This window comes from Callorhinus ursinus, unplaced genomic scaffold (genome assembly GCF_003265705.2).
Source record: "Callorhinus ursinus isolate GAN/ISIS: 27379988/994484 unplaced genomic scaffold, GSC_fseal_2.0 scaffold9, whole genome shotgun sequence".
NCBI classification, from domain to species: domain Eukaryota; kingdom Metazoa; phylum Chordata; class Mammalia; order Carnivora; family Otariidae; genus Callorhinus; species Callorhinus ursinus.
This window is the reverse complement of record NW_027397071.1, coordinates 56,220,772-56,242,726: the sequence shown is the minus strand read 5'-3', so window position 1 is coordinate 56,242,726 and position 21,955 is coordinate 56,220,772. Positions and strand designations below refer to the sequence as shown.

Sequence of the window (21,955 nt, the reverse complement as noted above, 5' to 3'; positions counted from 1 at the left end):
GAAGAGGTAGAGAGAAGGCAGCACTAGGAGTTGTGAGATAGCATTGATGCCCAACTGGATGTATTTATATTTTTAAGAGACCAGGCAGGGGGTAAAAAAAAAAAAGAAACGAGATGGTAGAGCAGCATGGCTGTGAATTTTTAAACTTATAGTTAGCTAGAGGGAAAATACCATTTTTGCCACATTTTCATTCCACACAGGGTTACAATATTAATTGGCTTAGCAGACTTACAATCAGCAATTTCTTTTGCAGTGCACAGGTTAATGGAGTTGCCAGAGTGTTTCAGATATGAAATTGTTGCCTCATAATTATGTGGTTCTTCAAATTCAGCACTGAGAAGCATAGAGAAAAAGGTTACTTAAAATAAAACATTACTTTAAACATATTTTAAAACTTTTTGTATTTTTTCTTCATTAGAGAGGTAATATGTCTGATGAATGTGGTGATTTAAACAGATATGGAAGGCACACCACCCCTACTCTAAACTATAGAAATTCTGAAAAATATAACACAAAGAATTATATGAGGAATACAGAACTCATCTAGAAATCAGTAAAGTCTCCAGGTGCCATATATAGGGAGGAAAGCACAACTAAAGATGTAAGTGAGAATTACATGCAAAGGGAAACTGAGACAGATAAAGAAAAATCTTAATGACTGGGTGGCTGAGGATTTATTTTGAGTCAGAAGTAATGGGAAGCTAGAACTAAGCTATCAGCATAAAGTTCAGAGTCAAAAATGCCATTTCATCTGTAAAACAAATTGTAAAAAATATGTGTACACTTTCCCAGGGAATAGCAGGGAAGGTCGGTATCCAGCTATGACTGTTGGAGCTAAAAGAACCACTCATGAGAAATCAGAAACTTGAAAACCAAGTACAGGTGAGGTTCTAAATGTATACTGTGTATTTCAGAGACTCAGAGACAAAATGGTGCTTGCAATCCAACCCTCTCTTGTACAGCAAATCTGAAATCATTCTGTAAAGATGCTTCCACAACCCAAGGCACCTATGGTGGCCAAAGGAAACAATTCCCACCTAAAACAAGCTTATAGTAAAAAAAAAATGCAAACCACACAAAGAGATGAGCTACCACACATAGTCAGAAGATATAACAGAATGACAGAATTAAACAACAGAAAGACATGAAAGTGACTTTAAAATAAGTATTTTTTTAAACGTTCAAAGAAATAAAGGAATAAAAGTCATTAGGTAAAAAACAAAACAAACAAAAAACTCAAGAGCATGAAAAAAGAACGTAGCTTTAGGGACAGGAGAAAGGAGTTACAGAAATTATTAGTTCTTGTAATAAAAAATTTAATGCAGAAGTTGAAAAAGAGATTAGACACAGCAGAAGAGAGAACTGGGGAATTAGTTAGATTTAAGGAAGTCACTCAGAATGTAGCACAGAGAGATGAAGAGATGGAAAATAATAAAAGAGAAGTTAACACAGTGGAGAAGATATAATGGGAAGTTTCATCATATATAGACCAGGGAATCCAAAAGGGAAAAAGGAAAGGGATGATGAAAAGGAGTCAGTATTCACATGATAATACCCAAGACTTTTAAAATTAAAAAGGGACATAAATCCTTCAATTGAAGTAGCTTCAACAATAAGAAATAATGATAAATCCACACTTACATACTTTGTAATAAGTTAGCATAAGTCAAAAGAAAAAAAATGTAAAAGCTGTGTGAGAGAAAAGATAGATTACCAAGGAATAGCAGACTGGCAAGGGGCTTCTCATTAGCAGCAATAGGTGGTGGAGATTGTGGATAATATCTTAAGGGCTGAGGAAAGATATCAGTATCAAATTATCTTCTAGCTAAATTGTCATTAAACCTGAGGGAGAAACAAAGACCTTTTCAGAATACCAGTACACATATTTATTGCTCATAGATTCTTGCTGAAATACATCAAATCATTCAAATAAATTGAACTAGTAATGAAGTAGGATATAAGAAACAATGGTGGGGGAGTATCTAGAAAAGATGGCAGAGCAGGAAATCCTGAACTCACCCGGTCCCACAGACACAGTGAGATAACAACTGCATCTATCGAACGAACTCTGAAATTGACCTCAAGACTGGCAAGACAGACCTTCCACTATTAATTGGACAGAGACCACATGGAAAATGGTAAGGGGGTGGAGACATAGTTGGGAAGCAAATCCTCAGCAAGACTAACCACAAATGGCAGGGACACCACAAACAGGAAGAAGCAGAAGGATCAGACCCCCCCCCAAGGCACCAGGGACCTACATTGGGAAGACGAGTCCTCATAACATCTGGATTTGAAAACCAGTGGGGCTTAACTTCTGGAGCTTTTAAAATCAGCAGGTTTAATTCTGGGAGAGCTGGAGGGTGAAAAGAAACCGAGTTGCTGAACTGAAAGAGCCAGCATAATAAATAACTTGGATGAGACACAGCACAGAAGCAGCAGTTGGAAAGGTGCCGGGGGTAGATGTCAGTTTTTATTTACTACTGTCAGAATGGGTGCTGGTGGTGCAGGAATCTTCAGGAAATTTCTCCAGGTACCAAAGCAGTGGCAGGCACCATTTCTCCTCCCCCTCCCCCACTCTAGATGATCAGACACTTGTAGGAGCCAGCTCTAAAACTCTCAATCTAACTTGCTAGCACCACATGCCCCACCCCCGTGTTCACCTGCAGACACGCCCCATCCAACCCACCCAACCCAGCAGGTGTCCCTTCAAAGCACTCCTGCCTGGCCATACCCTACATGTGGCCCCAGCAGAAACCATTATCATTCCAAAGTGACTCCTACCCTGGAGAGAAGAGGGAGATAATACTACACACCAGCATGCCCACAGTTCCGACTGGCTGTGCAGGAAGTGGGCCGTGCTGTGGGGTGAGCCTGCAACTGTGGCAGAGAAGCTAATTGCAGACATCCAGTCTGACTGCTGACCCTGCCCCCCATAGGAGCCCCCTCTGGTCTCAGACAGGCCTCTCAACAGCTGAGGGACCAAACCTTGAGGTTGTGCTCACAACAGGGAAAGTGGGCCATTGCAGCCAGCTGGACTGAAAGCAATCACAGCTCAGACACAACAGTAAGGCACACACAGCCCACAAGGGAGAGATCCCTGCAGTGCCTGGTTCTTGGGACCTGGAGGGATTATGCTACAAGACATGATAGGACCTCTTCTACACAAGACCACTACTTTTAAGACCAGGAGATGTAGCTGACCTCCCTAATATATAGAAACATAGGGAGTTAGACAAAATGAAGGGACAGGCAAATATGTCCCAAATAAAAGGATAAGACAAAAATCACAGCAAAAGAGCTAAATGAAACAGAGATAAACAATATGCCTGATAAAGACTTCAAAGTAATGGTCATAAAGACATTCACTGGACTTGAGGAAAGAGTTCATGATCTCAGTGAGAACTTCAATAAAGAGATAAAATATATATAAAAAAGAACCAGTCAGAGATGAAGAATTCAATAACTGAAATAAGAAATACATGAGAGGAGGGGCACCTGGGTGGTTCAGCTGGTTAAACGTCTGAATCTTGATTTCAGCTCAGGTCATGATCTCAGTGTTGTGAGATTTAGCCCCACATTGGGCTTCACACTGGGCACAGAGCCTGCTTAGGATTTCCTCTCTCCCTCTCCCTCTACCATTCCCCCACTTTAAAAAATACGAGAGGGAATGAAAAACAGATTAGAGGACACAGAAGAACAGATCAGCAATCTGGAAGACAGGGTGATAGAAAGCACCCAAGCTGAATGGCAAAAAGAAAAAAAAAAGAGAATAGATAAAGGAAACTCAATGACATAACCTAATGCAAAAACATTCACATTATAGGGGTCCCAGAAGGAGAAGGAAAGAGAAAAGGGGAAACAAAAAACTTATTTGAAGAAATAATAGCTGCAAACTTCCTGAATCTGGGGAAGGATACAGAAATCCAGATCCAGAAGACAAAGAGAGACTCCAGCATAATTAATCCAAGGAGGTCCACACCAAGACACATAATAATTAAAGTGGCAAAAAGTAAGGATAAAGAGAAAATTTTAAAGGCAGCAATAGAGGAGAGTTACATACAAGGGAAACCCCATAAGGCTATTAGCTGATTTTTCAGCAGAAATTTTATAGGCCAAAGGGGATGGCATGATATATCAAAATACTGAGGGAAAAAAAATTCCGCAACCCATAATAACCTACCCATCTGTCGACCTCAGAGAGTCGGGGACCTGGGGCAGCAAAGGAACTGAGAAAAAGAGACAACAATATAGCGAGCACAGGGGACCCCGAGCGAACAGCCCGAGGTCCCGAGGTTTATTTTCCATAATCTTATATAACTTCTACAACGATATAGATCTATAATGATTTACAGCAGGGGTGTAGTAACGCACATTCCTCCATGTACCCAGGATTAGTCAAGCACATAAGAATTTTTAAAACAGAATAAAGGAACAAAGAGGGGAGTGTCCAGTGTGCTATTTACAGGATAAGGGAACAAAGAGGGGAGTACACAGCGTGCTGTTTACAGCTGGCTTCCTATCTACAAAACATCTTCTGCTGCGTACTTTAGAACTGACCACACACGTTCCAAGGGCATTTTCCTCTGATTCTTTTGGGTTATTTTTAACCCTGCAATCTCGTTTTCTCAGAGATCTCGGAGTCTGAGCGAATATGCACCAGTGGTTGTTGTGGCGTTCTGTTTCCCACACCCATCAAGGTTATCATTCAGAATAGGAGAGGTTAAAAATTTCTCAAACAAAAGGTAAAGGAGTTCATCACCACTAAACCAGATTTACAAGAAATGTTAAAGTGAATACTTTGGAAAGAAAAGGCCATGACTAGAAGAAAATCATTAATGGAAAAAATTTCACAGGTAAAAGCAAACATATAGTGAAGGTAGTAGATGAATCACTGATAAAGCCAATATGGAGGTTAAAACAAAAGTAGTAAAATCAATATCTATAAATAACAGTCAAGGAATACACAAAATAAAAAGATGCAAAATATGGTATATACAAAAAACCTGGAGAGGGGAGTAAAAATTGAGCGCTTTTAGAATGTGTTTAAACTTCAGTGAGCATCAACTTAATAAAGACAGCTATATACATAAGATGTTATATATGAACCCAATGGTAACCACAAATAAGAAACATTCAACAGATACAAAAAAGTAATAAAAAACAACATAAAAAGAAAGGAATACAAGTATAACACTAAATAAAGACATCAAACCACAAGGGAAAAGAGTAAGAGAAAAGGAACAAAGAATTACAAAAACATACAGAAAACAATTAACAAAATGACAGTAAGTACATACCTATCAATAATTACTTTAAATGTAAATATACTAAATGCTCCAATCAAAAGACATAGGCTGACTGAATGGATATAGAAACAAACCCATGTATATGCTGCCTATAAGAGACTTACTTAAGATCTAAAGACACATACAGACTGAAAGTGAAGGTCTGGAAAACATATATCATTTAAATGAAAGTGAAAAAAAAAAAAAGCCAGGGAAGCAATACTTATATCAGACAAAATAGACTTGAAAACAAAGACTAGCAAAAGACAAAGAAGGGCACTACATAATGATAAGGGGATCAACCCAACAAGAGGCCATAACAATTATAAATATCTATGCACCCAAATTGGAGCACCTAAATAAATAAAGCAAATATTAACAGACTTAAAGGTAGAAACTGACAGTAATACAATAATAGTAGGGGACTTTAACACCTGTTTCCATCAATGGATAAATCATACAGACAGAAAATCAACAAGCAAACAGTAGTTTTGAAGCACACATTAGACCCAATGGACCTAAAAGATATATACAGAATATTCCATCCAAAAACAGCAGAATACACATTCTTTTCAAGTACACATGAACATTCTCCAGGACAGATCATATTAGGCCACAAAAGAAGTCTCAATAAATTTAAGAAAACTGAAACCATACCAAGGATCTTTTCCAACCACAACAATATAAAACTAGAAATCAATTACAAGAAAAAATCTGGAAGGAACACAACTACAGGAGGCTATATAATATGCTACTCCATAATGAATGAGGCAAACAAGAAATAAGGAAAAAAGAAACACACGGAGATAAATGAAAATGAAACAAAATGGTCTAAAAACTGTCCAAGGCAGTGCAGTACAGGCCTACCTCAAGAAACAAGAAAAATCTCAAATAAAAGACCTAACTTTATATACCTAGAAGAGTTAAGAAAACATCAAACAAAGCACAAAGCTAATAGAAGGAAGGAAATAATAAAGATTAGAGCAGAAATAAATGAACTTGAGACAAAAAAAAAATAGAAAAAATCGACGAAACCAGAAGCCAGTTCTTCAAAATGATAAACAAAAGTGATAAGCCTTTAGCCAAATTTATCAGGAAACAAGAGGAGTTAAGTAAATATAATCAGAAATGGAGAAGAACTGACAGTACATAAATACAAAGGATTATGAGACCATTATGAACAATTTTATGCCAAAAAATTGGACAACCTAGAAGAAATGGATAAAATCCTAGAGATTTATCATCTTCAGAAACTAAATTAGGAAGAATTACAAAATTTAAACAGACTGATTACTAGTAATCAGGAATCTAAACTGATTCAGTAATAAAAAAATTCCCAACAAACAGAAGTCCAAAATCAGATAGTTTCAGGATGAATTCTATCAACTATTTAAAGAAGAGTTAATATCTATTCTTCTCAAACTATACCAAAAAATAGAAGAGAAAGTAAAACTTCCAAGTTCATTCTATGAGGTCAGCATGACCCTGATACCAAAACCAAACAAAAACACTACAAAAAAAGGAAACTATAGGTCAATATCTCTGATAAACATAGATACCAAAAATCCTCAACAAAATACTAACAAACCAAATCCAACAATATATTAAAAAAATCAAGATCGAGTAGGATTTATTCCAGAATGCAAGTGTGGTTCAATATTTGCAAATCAATCAGTGTGATACATCACCTTAATAAGAGAAAGGATAAAAACCTTATGATCATTTCAACAGATGCAAAAAAAAAAAAAAAGGGCATTTGAAAAAATACATCTAAAAAAAGAAAAGAAAAAATACATCTATTTATGACTTAAAAAAAAAATCTCAACAAAGTGGGTTTAGGGGTAATACACCTGAACATAAAAGGCCACATATGAAAAACAGATAACATTATACTCAAAGATGAAAAGCTGAAACTTTCCCTCTAAGATCAGGAAGAAGACAAGGATGTTTTCTCTAACCACTTTTATTCAACACAATACTGGAAATCCTAACCACAGCAATCAGACAAGAAAAAGAAATAAAAGGCAATTCAAATTGGTAAAGAACAACTTACTATTTGCAGATGACATAATACTATATATAGAAAACCCTAAAGACTCCACCAAAAAACTATTCAAACTGATAAATGGTTCAGTGAAGTTGCAGGATACAAATAAGTATACAGATATCTGTTGCATTTCTATACAATAACAGTGAAGTAGCAGAAAAAGAAATTAACAATTCCATTTACAAATGCACCAAAAAGAATAAGATACCTAGGAATAAATCAACCAAGGAGGTGAAAGACCTGTACTCTGAAAACTCTAAAACACTGATGAAAAAGATAGAAGATGAGACAAATGGAAAGATACACTATGCTCATAGATTGGCAGAATTCATATTGTTAAAACGTCCATACTACCCAAAGCAATCTAGATTCAATGCAATTTCTATCAAAATACCAATAGCATTTTTCACAGAACTAGAATAATTGTATGTAAATCACATGCATGTAAAATATTTACAGTATATAAAATATACAAATTAAAAAATTTGTATGTAATTACAAAAAGACCTTGAATATCCAAACCAATCTTGAGAAAGAAGGACAAAGCTAGAGGTATCACAATCCCCAATTTCAAGATGTACCATAAAGCTATAATAATCAAGAAAATATGGTGCTGGCACAAAATTAGACACATAGATCAACAGAACAGGGCAGAAAGCCGAGCAATAAACCCACGCTTATATGCTCAGTTAATCTATGACAAAGAAGGCAAGAATATACAATGGGGAAAAGACAATCTATTCAACAAATGGTGCTGGGAAAACTGGACAGCTGCATGCAAAAGAATGAAACTGGACAACTTTCTCACGACAGACACAAAAATAAACTCAAATGGATTAAAGATCTAAATGTGAGGCCTGAAACCATAAAACTCCTAGAAGAAAACATAGGCAGTAATCCCTTTGCCATTGGCCTTAGCAATATATTTATCGATAGGTCTCCTCAGGTAAGGGAAACAAAAGCAAAAATAAACTATTGGTACTTCATCAAAATAAAATGCTTTTGCACAAAAAAGGAAACCATCAACAAAACAAAAAGCCTTGGAGAAGATATTTTTAAATGACATATCTGATAAGGGTTAATATCCAAAACATATAAAAAAGCTTACACATCTCAAAACTGAAAAAATTAATAATCCAATTAAAAATGGGCAGAGGGGGCACCTGAATAGCTCAGTCAGTTAAGCATCTGCCTTCAGCTCAGGACATGATCTCAGGGTCCTGGGATGGAGCCCTGCATCGGGTTCCCTGCTCAGCAGGGAAGCCTGCTTCTCCCTCTGCCGGTCCGCCTGCTTGTGCTCTCTCACTTGCACATGCTCTTTCTCGAATAAATAAATAAAATCTTTTAAAAAAATGGGCAGAGGACCTGAATAGACATTTTCCCAGAGAAGACATACAGATGGCCAACAGACACATGAAAAGATGCTCAACATCACTCATCATCAGGGAAATGAAATTAAAACCATGATGAGATATTACTTTATACCTGTCAGAATGGCTAGAACCAAAAAGACAAGAAATAACAAATGTTTGCAAGGCTGTAGAGAAAAAGGAACCCTCATGTACCATTGGTGGAAATGTAAATTGGTACAGCCAGTGTGGAAAACAGTATGGAGGTTCCTCAAAAAATTAAAAATAGAATTACCAGACAATCCAGTAATTCCACTACTAGGTATTTACTCAAGAAAAATGAAAACACTAATTTGAAAAGGTATACACACCCCTATGTTTACTGCAGCATTATTTACAATAACCAAGTTATGGGAGCAGCCCAAGTGTCATCAATAGATGAATGGATAAAGAACAAGTGGTATGTATATACAATGGAACATTACTTATCCATAAAAAGGAATGCAATCTTGCCATTTGTGTCAACATGGATGGACCCAGAGGGTATAATGCTAAGTGAAATAAGTCAAAGGCAAAGACAAATACCATATGATTTCACATATATGTGGAATCTAACAAACAAACAAATGTATAAACAAAGAGGAAACAGACACGTAAATACAGAGAACAAACTGGTGGTTACCAGAGGGGTGGTTGGTGGGGGAATGGGGGAAATAGGTGAAGGAGATTAAGAGGTACAAACTTCCAGGTATAAATAAATAAGTCATGGAGAGGAAAGTACAGCATAGGGAATATAGTCAGTAATAATGTCATAATACCATGTGGTGACAGATGGTGACTACACTTATTGTGGTGAGCATTGAGTAACACAGAATTGTTGAATCAGTATGATGTGTACCTGAAACTAATAAGACACTCTATGTTAACTATATTTCAATTAAAAAAAGAAATAATTGTGATCAAATAAATTAATAAAGCTATTGGTAAGTCTAAATACATATCAACTATAAAAATGACTAATTTGTAGAAGTTTAAGAGTAAGATGGAATTAAAAATATTAAATAATATGAAAAATAGTGGGAGAGGGCTATGAGAGTTATGCTCACATCTTTGTATCATTTAGGAGTAAGAGAGAGATTTTGATTAATATCAGACTTAGTTAATTGGATGTCAAAATTTAACTGTAACTATTAAAAAGAATAGAAATAGAGTGTTTAACTTCTCAATTGGTAGAAGGAGACTATGGAAATGAGAAAACTTAAATATTAAAGAAGAAGGCAGAAAAGGAAAAAATATACATGTAAAAAAATTTCATAATATACTTAAAACAAAATGAGAAAAAATCCAAATAGATCAAGAATCACAATAAACGCAAATAGATTTCTTTAATAAAATAGTATCTGCATGTTGTTAAAATCTAGCTAATACTGCCAAAAAGCAAATCAAATCTCCTTTATAAATGAATGGAAAAAGATATGCAAACCAAATACTAACCAAAAGAAATCTTAGGTAGGTTTATTAATATTAGACCATACTTTAGCATGACTGATCAAGAAAATGAGAGAAGGTACACACATGCGTGCATATACACACATGCACACAAATTATGGATAAGGAAGACAACAAAACCAGAGAGAGATTTAGGTTTTCAGAAATCTAAGAAAATGTTATGATAAGCTTTCTGCTGAAGAAAGCAGAAATTTGAAAATTCAGGGAAAACTGGTGAACTTATAAATATAAAATTACCCCAGTGACTGAAGAACTATATACAAAGGCTGATAGGCCAATAAAACATTCATGAGCCTGAATCAATAGTACACACATCCACTCTCCCTCCCACTTACCTTCACACTCAATCCATCCCTCTCTTTCTCCTCCACCAAATAGTTTTATGGGCAAGTTTGAATGAATAGTTTCAGAGAACAGAAAAAGAGAAAAGCATCCTACTCATTTTAAGAGGGCAGTATGATTTTGATATGAAAACTACAACATGACCAAAAATTAAAAATATAGCTCAATCTCACTTAAAAGATTTTAGCCCAAACTCACTAAATACTAAAAAAAAAAATATGAGTTAATCAGTATTAAAATTAACTCAAGAACACCTAAAATTTATTCAAGATGTCAATGATGTCATCAGAAAGTCTACTTAATCACACTTTTCTCTTATGAGAAAACCAGATTATTTTAATAGATGCAAAAAAACCATTCCACACAAACTTTCTTAACTAGATTAATCTCCAGTATCATACTTAATGGTGAACTGTAGCAAAGAATTAATACCTCAACTCCACTGGAAACTTCTGCAATAGGGAAAAAAGACAAACTCATAGAAAATTGGACAAATGGATATAGACATCACAAAAGAAATTTTGAATAGCTTATAAAAATAAATTCACACACAAAAAAATAAAAAATAAATTCACAACCATGTAGTAAAGAAGGAAATGTAATTGAGACAATGAGAATTAGTTCACACCCATCAGTTTAAGTAAGAATCCCAAAGTTTGAAAATAATATCTCATTTGGCAAGAAGAAACTGGAACTTTATACTAGCTTGAGAATATAAACTGGCACAGCCACTTTGGAATATATTTTTCAATATCTAGTAAAACTGAAGTTGTTTACTATTGTTTAGAAATTTTATTTCTTCGTAAATAACCTAGGGGAAACCTGGTTTTATATATAAATGAGATGATTATTATAGCATCATTTGAAAGGGTGAACATTCAAAACTGGAATGTCTCTCAGTAAAGGAACACATGAACAAATTGTGGTATGTTCATATGATGGAATATCTACAACATGCAATTATATTGACTAAACTAGACTTATATGCATTAACATAGATAGAATATGAAAACACAGCTTTGAAAAAATATATTACAGGATAATAAGATGCCATTTATAAAAAAATGTAAAATACCGTGTTTGTAACAAATGTGAATTTGTAGTTAAGTATAAAATATACACTAAATGGATACATTCCTGTATCCATATTACAATTTGCTGCTGGGAGGGAGAATGAGATTGAGACTGAGGAGTGGAATGAAGGGGACTTCATCTGTATCTGCAACAAATGGAAAATCACTACTTCACTAAATGTGGAACATAGGAGAGGGAGGCAAAGAATCACCCATGACCTTCCCACCTTTTAACACAAGTGAGGTCTTAGTATTTTAGTATTCTTCCTGATTTTTTCCATTTATAGGTATATTAGTATACTTGCTGTTACAGACAATGAAGAGGTTGGAGTTCTCTCTTTTCTTGTCCCCCCCTTTCCCATTTATTATTACAAGCACATTCCACCCAATTGTTTTCCCTCATTTGACCAGCTTGAGTATTTTCAGATTTTTTTAAAAATCATATTCTCTAAAGATGTATGAATAGTTCATTTTGCTGAAAAGGAAAAATTATGAACTCTAATGCATCAGTAGTTTCTCCCCTATTTTGTTTCCCTTCCCTATCATAAAGTAATCGAGAGAAACTTCCTTAAATTATAGACTATGCCATGTATCTCATGCTCCAATGACCTAACAATCTCATCAGGTCTATGGTAAATTAACTTTAGTAATAAGAAACAATTTGTGGAAAAATTGAAAGAAGATGTCTAATCAATTTCTTGGACAATTTTTGTCAGAAATGAATAAGTATCTGACTTTAGATGATCAAAAAGAATTTCAACTGAATATTAAAAAAAAGCATCTTTCAGATCAATCGTCTTTACAAAGGGACAGTCCCAGGATTAATGTTAAAAATGAAAAAAGATATTGTAGATGTATTTAAACCTCCTTTTTTACTACATGAAAATACTTTTTATCCTTTTCCTGGTCCATTAAAACCAGATCTGAAATCTGCCTTGATTTAATACCAGTGTGGGTCAATATAAAGAACTTGGATTGCAGGGAAGAAATAACAATGATTTAAATAAATCTATGTATCAATTTTTTTGTTTTCACATTTATTAAAATATCTGTCTACAGTCTGTCTCCAGAACTATAGACATTATTGGGAGGCAGCACAGAATTATAGACAAACTTGGAACTTGGGATCAGACAGATATAAACTTGAATCTTAGCTCTTCTACTTTCTAATTATAAAGTACTGAATAAATACCTTAATCTCAGTTTCCTACTTTATAAAATAGTAATAATAAAATCTACTTTAAAGGTGTATTGTTGATATTGAATGAAATATTTGCTTTCTGCACATAGGCATTCCAATAAAGTGTGCTAGTAATATTATTATATTGGAAGACAGAAATTATAATATTAAAAAAATAAGTTTTGATATACATCTGACGGGTGACAATGATCCCTTTCAGAGACCTTGGAGGGTGGGTACTATCTTCGTGCTCTCCCTCTGCTGTGCTCCAGGCATGCAAGTATCTCTCAGAGGGGAGCTCTTACACACATCTGGTTTTTAGTCTAGTGCCATGGTTTTTGTGGCTGCTATCCAGAAAATGCCCCTTGATCACCTGATTCTGGTGGCCAGGGGAGCTTATGTTCCTGTGTCCCACAGGACTGTAACAATTGGAAAGACAGTTCTTGGCCTGCTGTTATCCCTAGGGCATTGCATAAACATCAGACTGAAACACAACCCCAGTTATTCTATTAAAGAGGCCCATTTGCTTATCCTGCAGTTTTGGCCTGAGGGCCAGGCTTCAGGTGTGCCACACATCTAGAGGCCTATGGAGGGGCTCTCAGGGGACATAGGCCAGTGGCCACCATCTTTGTACTCTCTCTCTGCCTCGCTACTACTCACAGGCATCTCCCAGAAAGGAGCCCATACATTCATCTGGAGCCCTGATTGTTCTGTCACCCAGGGGACACCTCCAGATTGCCTAGCTCTGGTAGCCAGAGGGGCTTATGTTTGCAGTCACACAAGACTGTAGATATTTGAATACTCTAAAAGCTGCTGCCAGAGGGTCTGGCTCCTAATCAGCCTGAGTCTGGGTGCTGACTGAGGTCCTCTCCTTTGGGACACTGACAGGTCTTGGCATAGCCTCACTACTGGGGAGCTATTAACAATATAATAGGCTGCTTGGATGATCAGAAAAGTTTGAGAACATCAGATGCTAGGGCAGGGTTGAATGATAAGGTTTATCTCCTACACAAGGCCACTCCTTCAAGACTGGGAGAGGTGGCCATTTCATCTACTATATAGAAACCAACACAGAGAGTCAAGCAAAATGAAGAAACAGAGGAATATGTTCTGAAGAAAAAAAAAACTCACAAGAGAAAACCATGGGAAAAAAACCTTAATAGAATAGAGATAATCTAACTAATAAAGAGTTCAAAGTAATGGTCATCAAGATGCTTACTGAACTTAGGAGAAGAATGGATGAACACAGTAAGAACTTAAAGAGAAAATATAAATAGTACCAGTGGAAGTCACAAAGCTGAAGAACACAAGAACTGAGCTGAAAAGTACACTAAAGGGATTCAATAGCAGAGCAGATGAAGCAGGACAAAGGATCAGTGACCTCAAAGACTAGACACTGGAACTTATTCAATCAGAGCAGTAAAAAGAAAAAAGAATGAAAAAGAGTGAAGAAAGCTTAAAGGACTTGTAGGACAACATCAAGCTGACTAATGTACACATTATAGGGGTCCCAGGAGAAAAGAGAGAAAGGGTCAAAAAAATTTCTTTAACCTGGAGGGAAAAAAAAAACACATGTAGATCTAGGAAGACCAGAGAGTTCCAAATGAAATAAACCCAAGGAGACTCACACAAAGGCACATTATAATTAATATGTTGAAAATTAAAGAGAATGCTGCAAGCAGCAAGAAAAAAACAACTTGTTACATACAAAGGGAACACACCTAAAACTATGCGATCTCTTCAGTAGAAACTTTGTAGACCAGAACAGAACGACATGATTTATTCCAAGTGCTGGAAGAAAAAAACTTCAACCAAGAATATTCCACCTGGCAAAGTTGATGTTAAGAACTGAAGGGGAGATAGAGTTTTCCAAACCAGCAAAAGGTAAAAGAGTTCATCACCACCTAACCAACTTTACCAAAAATGTTAAAGGAACTTCTTTATATGAAAAGAAAGGGCACTAATTAGTAACAAGAAAATTTATAAAAGTATAGGTAAAGGTAAGTATATGGTAAAGGTAAATATATAATAAGGTAGTAGATTAATCACATAAAGCCAATATGAATGTTAAAAAAAACAGTAGTAATAGTAATAATAACTGTAATTGTAATAATTAGTTAAGAGATATACAACATAAAAAAGATGTAAAATGTGACATCGAAAACATAAAACATGGGGATAGAGTAAAAACGTAGAGCTTTAGAATGTGTTCGAACTTAAGGTATCAACTTAAGATAGACTGTTATAAATCTAAATTGTTATTTGTAAGCCTCATGGTAACCACAAAGCAAAAACCTATTGTATATACACAAAAGATAATGAAGAAGAAATCTAAGCATACCACTAAAGAAAGTCATCAAACCACAAATGGAAAGAGAAAGAGGAAAATAAAGGAAAAGGGGAAACTATAGAACACCGACAAAACAATTAACAGAATGGCAAGAAATATGTATCAATAATTACTTAAATGTAAATGGATGAAATTCTCTAATCAAAAGACATAGAGTGGCTGAATGAATGAGAAAACAAGACCCACCTATATGCTACCTACAAGAGACTAATCTTTAGATTTAAGGACACACAGACTGAAAGTGAAGGGTTGGAGAAAGATACTCCATGCAAATGAAAACCAAAAGAAAGCTGGGGTAGCTATACCTATATCAGACAAAATAGACTTTAAAACAAAGATTGTAATAAGAGACAAAGAAAGCATTACATAATGATAAAGGGGCCAATCCAATAAGAGGATACAACATTTGTAAATATTTATGTGCCCAACACAGGAACACCTTAATATATATATAACAAATATTAACAGACCTAAAGGGAGAAACAGACAGTAATACAATAATAGTAGGGGACTTTGATATCCCACTTCCACCAATGGATAGATCATTCAAACAGAAAATCAATAAGGAAACATTGGCCTTAAATGACACATTAGACCAGATGGACTTAACTGATATATAAGAACATTCCACTCAACAGCAGCAGAATATACATTTTTCTCAAGTGTGACTAGAACATTCTCCAGGATAGATCATATGTTAAGCCACAAAACAAGTCTTAACAAATTAAAGAATACTGAAATCATTATTGAGCATCTTTTCTGACCACAATGGTATAAAACTAGAAATTATAAAAAGAAAATTGGAAAGTTCACAAATATATTTTTATAGAGATTAAACAACATGTTACTGGTCAAAGATGAAAAGAGAAATAAAAAAATACCTTGAGAGAAATGAAAATGGGAATACAACATAAACTTATGGGATGCAGCAAAAGCAGTTCTAAGAGCAAAGTTCATAGAGATAAATGCCTACCTCAAGAAACAAGAAAAATCTCAGACGAACAACCTAACATTACCCCCCAAGGAATTAGAAAAAGAAGAACGAATGAAGCTCAAAGTTAGGAGAAGGAAGGAAATTACAAAGATTGAAGAGGAAATAAATGAAACGAAAAGACAACAGAAAAGATCAATGAATATGAGCTGATTCTCTGAAAAGATAAATTTTGCACAGTGAAGAAAACCATCAACAAAATAAAAAAGCAACCTACTGAATGGGAGAGAATATTTGCAAATTAGATATATGATAAGGGATCAACATCCAAAATAAAGAACTTCTACAACTCAATAGCAAAAACTCCCAAACAATCCAATTGAGAAATGGGCAGGATATCTGAATAGACTTTTTTTTTTTTCCAGAGAAGACATGGAGATGGCCAATAGGTACTTAAAAGATGTTTAACATCACTAATCAGAGAAATGCAAATCAGAACCACAGTATTACCTCATACCTCTTAGAATGGCTATTATCAAAAGAGAAAAAATAAAAAATGTTAATGTGATGTGGAGAAAAGGGAACTCTTGTGAGCTGTTACATGAGAATGTAAATTGGTGCAGTCATTACAGAAAACAAAATGGAGTTTCCACAATAAATTAAAAATAGAACAACCATATGATCCAGCAATTCCACTTCTGAGTTTTTATCTGAAGTCTACAAAAATGTTAACTCAAAAAGATATATGAGCACCCTCATGCTCATTGTACCATTATTTACAATAGCAAAGATAGGGAAGCAATCTAAACGTCCACTGATGGATGGTTAAGGAAATGTGGTACATATATACAATGAATACACACACAGAGAGAGCCATAAAAAAAAAAAGAAATCTTGCCATTTGTGACAATATGGAAGGACCTTGAGAACATTATGCTAGGTAAAATAAGCAGACAGAGAAAGACAAATACCATATGATCTCACTTACATGTGTCATCTAAAAAAAAGAAAAGAAAGCAAGCTTCGAACTCATAGATACAGAGAACAGAATGATGGTTGACAAAGGTGCAGGGTGGAGTTTGGATAAATGGGTGAAGGTTGGTGATCAAAGGTACATACTTCCAGTTATAAAATAAATCATGGGGATATAATGTACATCATGTTGATTACAGTTAATAATACTGTATTGCATATCTGAAAGTTGCTACCATATATAGAGCTTAGAAGATCTCATCACAAGAAAAAAATTGTAACTATGTACGGTGACAGACGTTAATAAACTTATTGTGACCATTTTACAATATAGACACAAATAATGAATCATTATGATGTACACCTGAAAATTATATAATATTATATGTCAATTATACCCAACTGAAAAAGATTTTTTTGAAGTTTGCATTTTGGAAAGTTCTTTTTATTACTGACATAGCATCAACTTTCTCTATTTTCTGACTTTCTCATAGAAAACCTCTAATAACTTAAGTATTACATTGTTTCTTAATGATATCTTCAACATTATGTATGTTCAAGAAGAAACAACAGCTCTGTAAATGCAGGGTTAGTATGACAGATAATTTACAAAAGAAATTTTTCTCATTGTGTTTGAATTCTTGGAATTCTATCTTCAAAATCAGTTTTTGAACAGAGGGGTCTCTCTTTGAATCATGGACTTGTGACTTCCTCTAATGGTTGTTTCTACTTGCCATGTCAACCCCTAGACCACAGCTGTCTTTTGGAAAATAATTTAGTCAACCTCTGTGTGAAGCTGTACATTCTAGAGAAGTGGCTCACACAGCTCATTCTAACACCCGTTCACTTGGTCGAACAGTGAAACAGTCCATCACAGAATTAGCTACAATTGTTGAGTGTTTGCCATGTGTTAGGCACTGTACTTAAGATTCATCACGTCCATCTCTTACTGACTGTGTGGGTCTCAGGCAGTCATTTAAGATCCCAGAGCCTTAATTTCTTTACTGGCTCACTGTGGCCATTTAGTGTAGGAATAACTCAGTTAACATGTGGTCAATGCCTGACAAATACATATTCTCTCTCATCTTCTCCTGTTCCACACGACAAGAGGGTAAGTTGAAAATTTTCAGGGCAAGAAGGCCCTGGAAAATCTAAAGAAGAGCTTACGTTAGGTGGAAAAACTGAGACTTGAACAGCAAAACCTGTTAGGTGCACTTTTGTATTTATTTTATTAGGGAGGTAAAGCAAAGTTGAAAACCCAGCTTCTTTCACTTCTCCTTTCAGTGGGCCACCCATTTTGGAGATAAGAACAGGGGTAGCTTAGCCAGGAGTGGCTCTGTGTGACATTCCACAGGTGCCTGGTGACAAAGAAGTATAAAACCGTCTGATTTCTCAATTACCCAATGTCCCAAACTGGGCAAGTTCCATCTCCAATAAATAACTTTCGGTAAGACTGCTCTTCCCACAGGGCTTCACCTTAAGAACTCCTCCTCTTGAGTGAAGTGACTGGTGATGAGACTTTTAAAAAAGACTAGGACTAGATGCTACAATGGATCTCGGAATGCATTTATGCCAGGTTCACAAAAATACGTGATACATTTTCAAGGACACTCTTCTTTCACAAGCTATTGAAACTCTGTCTTCTACGTTTCCTCTTCTACTACTTCTGCTACTCCATGCTCCTGCCACCACCTCAACCACTTCCTTCATTTCAACAGAACACACACACACGGGTTTGTGCGTATATATCTCTGTATATGATACATGTGGTTTAAATGTGTATATATACATATGTGTGTATATACAGATACATATGTATGCATATGGATGTGTGTGTATATGTGTGTAAGCTCAACCTTACTAGTACATGTTTCATGACCTTACTAATTCTCCTTTGATTTCAACAACAACAGCAACAAACAACAAATACGATGCCTCCAACATCACTTTGGACAGTAGGTATTTCTTTGTTTTTAATCTATGAATATATACCTCCATTCTTCCTATAAAGGGCCACAAAACTATGATGACTCTGGTAATTAATTTTATGTGTTAACTTGACTGGCCACAGGATGTGCAAATTAAATCTTATTTCTTTCCTTTTTTTTAAAAAAAGCTTATTTATTTATTTGAGAGAGCAAGTGAGCATGCACAAGTGGGGGGGGGCAGATGGAGAAGAAGAGAGAGAGAATCCTGAAGCAGACTCCCTGCTGAGCGCAGAGCCCAATGTTGGGCTCGATCTCCCGACCCTGAGCTCAATCAAGAGTTGGCTGCCCAACAAACTGAACCACCCAGGTGCCCTTAGGCTTGACTTTATTAAAGCACTCTGACTTCTAATGCCACCACTAAAACAGATTCTTACTTAACCACTGGCAACTTCTGTAGCCTAAAACAAAATAACCTTAAGCCCTCATTTTCATTAGTAAGGTCAACTTGTAAAATATCAGCTTTTCAAAGTTCAGGGTGTCTCTTTGAGGTGGCCATAATATCCAACCCCACCTGTTTCACAGAAAGGTAGAGTAGGTTATCCTCAGAACTAGAGGCAGGCTTTCAGTAGGAACCCTGTCTGCTGACTCCAGCCCTTCTGTAGCATTAGACCTTGTTACAGACAAACCCCGCTCCTACCAACAAACAGCAAAGAGCTGCCATTTATCAAGTGTTGACAACACTGCCCGACACTCTGTGGAATTACAGATATTCATCTCAATCCTCACAGCGATCCTAGGAGGTAGGATTTATTGATTTCACCATCTCCCATGTGAGGAAATGGGATGCCCAGAGATATTAAATTACTTTTCTAAGATCACACAGCTCATGTGTAGAGCTCAAAATAGGAATCTGAGGTCATTTAACCCAAAGTCTATGCTCTTAAACCTTTATAATGTACTCCCTGGATCTTCTAATTTTCAAGGGTTGCAAAAGCATTCCATTTAAGCAAACTTCAATTATGTAGCTGGTAAGAGGTGGTAGATCCTCTACCTGCTTTCAAAGAATTTATAATTTAAACAGGAAGGTGGGGAACACCCAGGAATCTGGGAAATAATAAAAACAGGCTGTATATAATCATATACAGTTAAGTATATGTACCATCTAAGTCCATACTATAATTCAGCCAACACTTAATGAACTATTCCATGCTGCACTGCCCCCCTCACACCCCAATACTATCCATTCTAAACATGTCAGATTACGGTTCCTGAACACACCAGGATGCTTTCTGCTGCTGTATTTCCTTGTATGTGGCTCTCCTGATTGTCAGATCCTTACCACCAATGGACTCTTCACAAACTCCGACTTTTTCTTTTAAATACAAATTGTCATTCTCTTTGCTCCTTCTATAATCTATTCTCTACAAAGTGGTCAGAATGATCTTTTATTTATTTTTTTAAATTTTATTATGTTAGTCACCATACACTACATCATTAGTTTTTGATGTGGTGTTCCACGATCCATTGTTTTCATATAACACCCAGTGCTCCATGCAGTACGTGCCCTCCTTAATACCCATCACTGGGCTAAGGGGAACCCTCTTACACTGTTGGTGGGAATGCAAGTTGGTACAGCCACTTTGGAAAACAGTGTGGAGGTTCCTCAAAAAGTTCAAAATAGAGCTACCCTATGACTCAGCCAATTGCACTCCTGGGTGTTTACCCCAAAGACATAGATGTAGTGAAAAGAAGGGCCATATGCACCCCAATGTTCATAGCAGCAATGTCCGCAATAGCCAAACTGTGGAAAGAGCCGAGATGCTCTTCAACAGATGAATGGATAAAGACGATGTGGTCCATATATACAATGGAATATTACTCAGCCATCAGAAAGGATGAATACCCAACTTTTACATCAACATGGATGGGACTGCAGAATGATCTTTTAAAAAGAGGATTTGAACCTTATCACAGTCCTGCTTAAGACTCTTCTGAGGCTTCTTAGTATTCCTTTTTTTTTTTTTTTTTTTTAAAAGCAGGCTCCATGCCCAGCATGGAACCCAATGCAGGACTCCATCTCATGACCCAGAGATCAAGACCTGAGCTGAGATCAAGAATCGGATGCTTAACTGACTGGCCACCCAGGCTCCCCCTTCCTATGATTCTTAATGAAAAATAGCAACAACGACAAAACCATCAAGTGCCTCCCCTTTATTATCTCACTTCCAGCCATCTCTCCAAACTCCTGTCAACCGTTCTCCTCCTCCCCCAGGACACTCTGACCGCACTGGCCTCCTCTCTCTCTTGCAAGGATGCCACGCTCTCTCCCACCTCAAGGACTTTGCAAACGCTGTTCCTGCCACCTGGAATGCCTCTGTACGGCCAGCTCTTTCTCAACCATCAGGTCTCCCCTTATAGGTTGCCTTCAAGAAAGTCCTTCTTCTACTTCCTTTTCCAAATAGCCCACTTCCCCACCATCTCTAACTATGTAACCTTTTGCTTTATACAATTCTTAGTAGTTGTCCTCATCTTTTAAATCATTTCATTACTTTTTATTACTTTAACTTTTTCTCTTTTGCTCTGCGATCTTGTAGATTACTCACTGCTGGGTCCCTCATGACAAATACAATGCCTGGCACATTATAGGCTCCCGGTTGTCTGGATCCTCCTCTGATGCTCACAGTGATACTAAAAACTCCTACACAGACAGACAGATGATGTCCCATCATGAACATTTTCACTGAGCTCCTCCTCTGTGCCAAGCCCTGTTCTAGAATATAAAAGCAAATAATAGACAAGGTCCTTGAACTCAAGACTCTCATGGTGTAGAATAACAAAGAAAATAAACCAGAATAATTATTTTTTGAAGCCTTAGTAAGTACTAACAGAAGAATTAAGCAGGTCTCTGCATGGAACAGATGGTACCTTGGGACAGGAGACACAGGTGTGGTCGGGGACGTGGACATGTAAGCATTTATCATTGCCT

General features: G+C 36.2%; 1 protein-coding gene across 2 annotated transcripts in view; it reads right to left on the bottom strand.

Moving 5' to 3' along the window:
* The window catches only part of FYB2 (FYN binding protein 2), a 139,471-nt gene that overhangs the window by 63,602 nt on the left and 53,914 nt on the right, over positions 1–21,955 (bottom strand). For both annotated transcript variants that reach the window (XM_073896677.1, XM_073896678.1), the window contains exon 5: positions 233–333. In XM_073896677.1, the coding sequence (XP_073752778.1) occupies positions 233–333 (101 nt within the window). The remainder of the gene's footprint in view (positions 1–232; positions 334–21,955) is intronic.